This window comes from Gossypium raimondii, chromosome 3, assembly GCF_025698545.1.
Source record: "Gossypium raimondii isolate GPD5lz chromosome 3, ASM2569854v1, whole genome shotgun sequence".
Lineage (NCBI taxonomy): Eukaryota > Viridiplantae > Streptophyta > Magnoliopsida > Malvales > Malvaceae > Gossypium > Gossypium raimondii.
The window spans coordinates 27,942,913-27,951,324 of record NC_068567.1 but is presented as its reverse complement, the minus strand read 5'-3'; the positions used below and the strand labels follow the sequence as shown (position 1 = coordinate 27,951,324).

At 33.0% G+C, this 8,412-nt stretch overlaps 1 protein-coding gene across 7 annotated transcripts; it reads right to left on the bottom strand.

The window, feature by feature from the left end:
• Nucleotides 1-523: 523 nt before the first annotated feature.
• On the bottom strand, nucleotides 524-7,049 carry LOC105793995 (uncharacterized). Of its 7 annotated transcripts, XM_012622939.2 has the most exons (13): nucleotides 6,826-7,049; nucleotides 6,533-6,720; nucleotides 6,396-6,456; nucleotides 6,265-6,313; nucleotides 6,038-6,092; nucleotides 5,876-5,963; nucleotides 5,256-5,377; nucleotides 4,279-4,404; nucleotides 3,507-3,600; nucleotides 2,844-2,998; nucleotides 1,739-1,941; nucleotides 1,513-1,652; nucleotides 524-1,128 (listed from the first exon to the last, which is right to left on the bottom strand). In XM_012622939.2, the coding sequence occupies exons 1-11, from the start codon at nucleotides 6,971-6,973 to the stop codon at nucleotides 1,882-1,884; spliced, it is 1,146 nt and encodes a 381-aa protein (XP_012478393.1). In that variant the 5' UTR covers nucleotides 6,974-7,049; the 3' UTR covers nucleotides 524-1,128; nucleotides 1,513-1,652; nucleotides 1,739-1,881. The 7 variants fall into 7 exon arrangements, with proteins under 7 accessions (XP_012478393.1, XP_012478397.1, XP_012478392.1 ...); XM_012622943.2 differs by lacking the exon at nucleotides 524-1,128 and having other exon boundaries at nucleotides 1,273-1,652; nucleotides 2,844-3,012; XM_012622938.2 differs by lacking the exon at nucleotides 524-1,128 and having other exon boundaries at nucleotides 1,273-1,652.
• Nucleotides 7,050-8,412: the final 1,363 nt, after the last annotated feature.

The following is an 8,412-nucleotide window of genomic DNA, read 5'->3' as shown; positions in this document are numbered from 1 at the left end:
AGGCTTCCATCAATTCGTGCAAAGACTTGTTGTTAACATTTTAGTCATCAAACTTCCATCAACTTATGCAAAGAGATTTGTTTCATCATTTCAATCATCAAGCTTCCATCAACTTGTGTAGATAAATGTTTTATCATCTCAATCATCAAACTTCCATAGATAAATGTTTTATCATCTCAGTCATCAAATTTCCATCAACTCATACTATGACTCGTTTTATCTCAGTCTTCCATTTACTCAATCAGAATCCTCCAATTTCTTGTTCCATTGTATTAGACTTTTATCCTCTCAATTGTGCTTGCAAGTGAGACAAAACTCTATTGTTTCAAAATCTTGAATGTAAACCCTATTTTTTTTCCTTTAACCCTAATTGTTTGTAGCTTGCCGAAACCTAATATGATTGGGTGGGATAAATGTGAAAAATTGAAGTCGGCACCTGAGGAAGCCAATTTCATATAATTTACTAAATAAATCTTAAAGGCACTAGTTTGTTAAATAATTCTTTAAATTAGTATATTTAAATTAGTACATTAGTTTGTATGTTTTAGAAAAGACAACAGATATGACTTATTTGCGTAAGTTTGAGATCCAGCAGGGTTGATACCATATAGAATTAGTAAACCATATTCGTGTAAACAACAGTACCCGCTGGTAAATTTTATTGTTCAAGCTCAACGAATTGAATTTAAGTATCTTAAGCCTAATCTAAATTCGAACACAAATAATCATTTTAAGTATCGGAACCAAGGTTAAACTTTTACAAGCAAACGAGCTTAATTGAGCCTAATCAAGCTTGCATAGTTCCAATATTTTTTTCTTAAATTGAGCTTAAGCTTTAAAAGCAAAACTCAACTCAAATTGGGCTCTGCGCCTTTTATTTCAAGTCAGCTCAAGTTTCTTAAAAACTGAGCTTGGGTCAACTGAGTTACACTCCTATTCAAGCATGCTTAAAAACCTAAACATTGGTTGGTCCTTGAGATGATAGAGAAATAGATTGCGATGACTCAATACAGAGATTGCTTTAAAAAATGGGGCCGAAAAAAACAACTTGATGACTATAATCCAGCACTTTTCCACCAGAAGGGGCGATTTTGATGCAATCTTGTCACGACTAAATCCATCTGAAAGCTATAGGAATGAAGTGGCCGACTAAATCCATTTGATGCAACATTATTGATCTATTAGTAACAAAAGAAAAATAACAAAGAACTGGCCTAGTACATGCAGACCATACAAATAGAAACAAGTAAAAAACATGCAGAAACCAAAAACTGGAAAAAATAGCACAACTCAGGCTCTATGTTGCTCCTACTCTTTATCCATGTCTAACATATGAACATGGAAATATAACCTCCAAGGATCCTCCAAATACATAAAAAAACATAGAAAAATCTAATCATATCTGTCTCGGATATATATATCCGACGCTCATACTCAAGTTCGAGTAATATAGCAAAAGCTGAATTCAACAATTCTAATTCTCAAAAGAAAAGTTCAACAAGTCTAATTTACCTTGTGTCTTTGCTGCAAAACTTCTACCAACCAAAATTAGAACTTAATGACTGCCTTCGTTATGAATTTTATATAACTAGTCCATGTTGCTCATACTCTTCCAATTTTTTTAAGTACTCGTGTCCGATACGATCCCCTCCCTACAAGACAAAATAAAATTAGAAGTGAAGATTATTTGGAGAGAAGTCGTAGTTGATTTTTTTAAAAAAAGGAACTTGTTTGGTACCTTGGGATTTTGTTTTTCTTTTTGGTACAAAGGGAGGTTGAAGGAGCTCGTATTATCATCCTCCTTCGGTAGTAAGTGGTAATAAAAAGAAAGGGGATACCTTGTAGATCTTGGAAGCCAATGCATACATTTCTTGAATCAAATCAATGTTTCCATCCCTTTAAGTGACCATCATCCATGTACGGTTCTAGAAATCCAATGAACTGAAACAACAGAAACTTAAATGGTCAAAATACAATGATCTGAGTCTGGCTGTAGAAAATGCTAAAACTATAAAATTTATGGGGCTAAATATTAAAGTGAAATAATATCTTCAAGCAAAGCAAAATTTATATCTTCCAAAGGAATGACATCAAGTTATTTTAGCAATATGCTATGTTAATTCGACTCTTCATTTTCCTTAAAATACCCTCATCAGGCACGTATTTGCAGGGCTGAGCAAAACAATACAGAGAACTGAAAACTGATTCAAACCATAGTGTTTGGTTATCTTTCGGTTTGGTTTTATTAAATTTGAATCGGTTTTGGTTTGGATATTACTTTAAGTCTATTCAGTTCTATACGGTTTTCAGTCCACAAGTTAAAAAACCACAATTATCCATACCAAACTTAATTCTATTTTTTATATAATTTATAATTAGATTTTATTTTTTTTAATATAAAACTAAAAAGCTACTTCTAAAAGAATTTAAAAGAAAACCGGTGAGCCAAACCAAACCAATTCACACCGATAGAATTCTGCTCAGACCAGATTGGTTGTCTTTGGTATATGGTCTGGTTTCAATTTGGTTATTTAATAATCAGAATACTACATATTAACTGCAATTTTTTTCTTTTTCTAAAATCTATCCAAACTGAACTGTTATCACCCCCTACATATTTGGACATGAGTATAGAGGTATGATCTTCCAAATATATGGCAAAAACTTGGAAAAAAATTTATTATACCAGTGTCAGCACAACCGTATCCCACATTTTACCCCCAAGTTAAAGCAATATAGGCAATATGTACAGCCAATTAACATCAATACAAATGGATCCCAAATCCATATATGTACATATGCACTAGAATATCATAACTATGCTTTTGAGGATAAATGTTTACCTTATAACCGTCCTTTGACCAGCGTGCACCGTACCCTTCAGCAACCCTTATCTCAAAGACATCACCATGGGGTTGAACAGTATACATATTCAACCAGCAAGAATTACTGATCAAATCCATAATAACTCCCATTGCGAGTTTATTTTTATTTGAATCTGGAAAGATAGAACTAGGACAGCACTGATTAGATGGTCAATTAAAAGAGAATGAAAAATTTATGAGCATTTGTCCCTCATGCAAGCCACTTCAAACTCACCTCCTCAATAATATGAATTGAAGTAACTTTGTTTCTTCAAAGTGAGGTGCCTTTGTTTCTTTTTCTTAATTCCTCACTCTGTTGTGTGTATCTTTTGAAGTTAAATGAGTCAAAATTAAATCTCATTAACCGAACTCCTAATATACTAAGATCAAAATTTTGGTTATACAATCAAATAGCTGAAAGAGACCTCATGTGATACTTGCAACTCCAAAAAAGAGCTAGGGTTTTAGTTTTTTCATATGCTAGATTAACCCAAATCATACCCCCGTCTATCAAACAAAGAAATCATGAAACTCTACCTTTATACAATTTTAAAGTCAGTGTCGTTGAACAATACACACACAAAAATAAATAAATAAATAAATAAAATAGAGGGGAAAAATCTATAAGCACCAATAACTCACCACTTCCATTTAAATTACCCCAGTACTTATTGCTACTTCGATTGATGTGCTTAGCCAAAGCCCTAGCTCCGTGAGTTAGGGTACTGCCTTTGACCTAGAGAAGACAAAAATAAGAAAAAACCATAACCAGTCATAAAATACATTAAGAGCAAGAATGTGAAAGCTGGGTAAATTGAAATGTTTTGCTTCACCAGGCCCAAGACCAAAAGTTGAATCACTAATACAGCAAAAAGGAACACCTAAACATACACTTATGTTAGTCGGATTCGGGTGTGTGTTGAAGACAGATATGTATTCAACATGGGTATGGTTAGATTTTTCTATGTTTTTTTAGGTATTTGGAGAATACTTGGAGTTGGAGGTCACATCCTCGTATCCATGTGTCAGACATAAATGCTTCAGAAGAAAAAAAAAAGAATAGTTCAAGTGACACAACATTTATGTAGTAGTTGAAATACAGTTCTTTGTATGGTATGATGTGGGAAAACTATGAAGAACTCTCACTAGACAACACAAACCACTAAAGTTCTTTGCATTTAACACAAACACCCTTTTTTATAGGGAAAAAGATAGCTCTTCAAAATATCCAAGCATTCTCATTTCTTTTTTATTTGAAAACAACAAATCATATATACCAATTGCAACATATTCAATTAATAAAATAAAAGAAAGTCTGACATATGGAGAATCTTTTGGGTAAAGAAGATGAAAAGGAAACGAGCCTTAGAGGCAATAGAAAGCACAAAAAACAATTCCAAAGCCATTATCTTACATCTGGATTATATGACAACATGAATGATGAGAGAAGTGTTGATTTTGGTGGGGGGAGTGCATCACTAATTGTTCCAGTAGTATGCGCAAGACCCAAAAGACTTTGAACACCTTCATGACTCAGTTCCTGGATTAAACCATTGAAATTTTAAACATTCAGGCATTTAAAAATACATCACCTTTATTGGCCAAGTAATTTGTATGGTCCAAAATCAAGTTGACCCGTTTGAGGACCAGACTACTCGCCCAAGTTCCAAGGCCTACCCAATATTTGGACAAAAATATTAAACCCATTCAACAAATGGGTTGGGCTTGAGCTCTAACATTCTTGAGCCCAACCGGACCTTTTTTTTAATATTAATTTCTTCTATTTTTATATATATTACATTTTTTTTTTGTATATTATGTATATCATATGAAAAATTAATATGGGCAATAATTTTCATTTATTTTTATATATTATGTATACCATATGAAAATTAATATAGACGGTCTTAAACAAGCTTGGGTTAGAAATTTATAAATATGAACGGGTTTTGACAATTTGAGGCTCACAGCTTGGGCACATACACATATGAACAATGTTGATACAATACATAGGCCTAACCCATGGACACCTCTAGAGTCAAGGAGGTATTTCAAGTGCAGACAAACATAACGTAATAACACTAATACCAATCTCATAATTCATAAGTACTGAAATGATTTGTTTAATCAGCCAGCCCCTAACTCCATGTATGAATGGCAATAGAATTTTTTTCTTGTGAAAAAATAAAAAGAATGGCAATGGAATTGATCCATATGAAACAGGCAAAAATTGATAAACGGTGCCAGAAATAACTTTTATAACAAATTCAACACCCATAAAACCAAACTCGTGCAAAGCAACTAAACAGAAATTTTCCACTGGGAGATATATCAGATTAATTTATTAAGCATAAAAAATCAACAACACAAAAAGAAAATGAAGCAACTCACGGATAGTATGCTAGCCAACAAGATAGCAGGCTGAACCACCAAATTAGAAACACAGATAGCAATGACTCCATAAGACCTTTCCTCTTCCTCTGTATAAAATTTCCTATATGTTTGCAAACCTGCTAAAGAATAAAAAAATATCTCAAAGGACTTAGCAAATTTAAAAGCAAGAAAGTAACTACCCGCAATATTCCCATCAAAGCATCCTCCCATTTTTACTAATCAAACAATTAGAAAATAGCTAAGCATAAATGAAATTAAGTCCCAAAAACCTGACGCATTTAAAATGAATGTGGATTTCAAAGTCCTAAGACATAAAGATTAATGATTAATACAACCAAGCACAAGGATGTCTATATGAATAATGACTAATTAAAAATCAAAGGCTAAGTAGCACATAAAGAAGTTTTAAGTCCTCTAGTTATCATGTTGAATCATATGGTAACTTTTAGCTTTAATAGTTATTATACAGTGAAATCAATCCACATTCGGAATAATGTAACGGGTTCCCTCATTCCAGATACAACAATCAAACTTTATGACAATCCAATCCATATTTGACCCGTCTGAAGAGAGATATAATTCAAGGCCAATCATGGGTTAACTTCAATTGCCATTACCTTCTTCAGTGGATTTAACTCCAGGAAGGACTTGAGAAATGCTTTCAGCCTCTAACATCTTAGAAAATGTAGCATAATGACGAACATCCTGAAAGTTGATAAAATTGTAAATGCCTCACTCAGATCATGAACATGGAGTAAAATGAATAAGCATTAGATTACCTGAACTTCAAGCACCAGACATTTATTCAAAAGGATCATAGAACCTGGTTCAATACTAAAATAAATAATTAAATAATTAAAAGTTCTTCTGATGCATGAGTGGCGGAAGATAAATGCATAAAACCTAAACTTTGCGCTACCCATCAATGCATGCATATGATATCTGTAAGTAACAGAGAACCTTAAAACTGAATATATAACAGTCACAAAAAGGAACCAGGGCACACTTATTGTATTTGCCAACAGCACACCATCCTTCAATTGTCTTAAAGCCATCTTCAAAGAATCGAATTTGGATTGATTAGATAATGACAAAGGAATAAGGGCATTGATAAAGAACTAAAACAACAAAAAATACCTCTTGACATTGAAAAGAAGGGCTCCTGAACATGAAGTTCGAAGTCTATGGTATTCATAATCTACCAAGAGAACAAATTATTAGCCAAAAACCTAAAGAAAAAGGAATAAGAACAGCATCAACAATGACAAACTAACATTTATCAATTCAAGTCCTTTAGTTGAAACCAACTTATTCCACTTTTCTGTCTGTTCAGAAGAAATCTCATCGCGCATTAATGCTGAATTGCCTTGTCTACTGCAAATGAACCCGGAAACTATGGATTGGTTCAAAGCCAATGCCAGATGTTTGTATAAAGGATATGAAGGAACTCCTTTTGAAATATCTTCACCATTCCAATATGAAAAAATAGTAATAATTTCATTTGTTTTTGAACAATAAAAATACAAAAAAGGAGAAAGTGTAAATTTAGGTTTGGGGAGTGGTGTACCTGGATTGGGATCGATGGGGTCGGAATCGAGGAGGAGGTTGGAGCAGAACTCAGGGGAGAGTTGAAGTTCAAAATTGAGGGATTTGTTAATGTGAGATTGTAGACTGAACTTCGTTACTTCTTCTATGCATTCCCTTAATCTCTTCATTTCCCTCAATTTCTTAGCTTAAGTTATTCTAGTTACTAGTTTTTGTTGCACTCCTGAGACCGCTTCAAATTCCTTTTTCTTCTTCAAATAAAAAGATTTCGTCAAGAAAACAAATACAATAATAATAATAATAATAATAATAATAATAATAATAAAGGAAAATTATCTATTATGTTTTTTTTAAAGAAATACCTATATTATCTACAGGTGTTCATGGCCGGGCTGGGTTCAACTAAAAATTCAAGCTCATTTGCTAGGCCCGAGCTCGGTCTAACCTGAAAAATATGCCTAAAATTTTGTTTAAGCCTGACCCAAATAAAAATGCTAAAATCCAGACCTGACCCGACCGACCCATATTAATTTTTATATTATTTTTTATATAACTTTAAAATATATATAATACATCCAAACAATAATAACACTAAGAATATTAGATGTAACTTAACAATTAGATGCCTCTAAAATAATAACAAAATTAAGAAATGCCTTTAAAATAATAACAAAATTAACAATAAAATAAGTTTTATATAATATCCAAACAATAATAATAAAATAGTAGCAACATAATAGTAAAATGGTAGCAACTTAAGACAATAAGCTACTGAAACGATCCTCTCAACAACTTCAGAAGGTCCAATATACCTTGGACTCAATTTACCTTTCCTTCGAAATCTCAAAACCTTATTCCATGACGAAACTTTCAAGAACGCCTTATCACCAACTTGAAACTTGATATCTGTTCATTTTAAATTCGCATAAGATTTATTCCTATCAGACGTTGCTTTCAACCGATAGCAAATCAACTTTACCTTTTCTTCAGTTTCACGAACTAAATCCAGTCCAAAAACTCGCTTCTCATCCAATTCTATCCAACACAAAGGAGTTTCACACTTCCTACCACACAACGCTTCAAACGGTGCCATATGAATACTTGCTTGAAAATTATTATTGGAAGCGAATTTTTCCAAGGGAAAATATCACTCCCAACTACCATTGAACTCGATCACATAGCTTCGTAACATATCTTCTAAAACTTGAATTACCCTTTTAGACTGCCCATCTGTTTGGGGATTGTAAGTCGTACTAAAACTAAGCTTCGATCCTAAAGTTTCTTGCAAACTCTTCCAAAACCTTGAAGTAAATATCAAATCCCTATTTGAAATAATTGAAATTGGAATCCCATAAAGACAAACAATCTTAGCTATATACAACTCAGCTAAACTCAATAAACTCCTAACTTCGGTAATGCTCCTAGTCAACTACCATTCTAAAATTGCCTCTATCTTCTTTGGATCCACACAAATCCCTTCTACCGAAACAACATGACCTAAGAACGCCACTTCCTTAAGCCAAAATTCAAACTTACTTAATTTTGCATACAAATGCTTATCTCGTAGAATCTGCAAAACAACCCTTAAATGCTCATCATGATCCTCCTC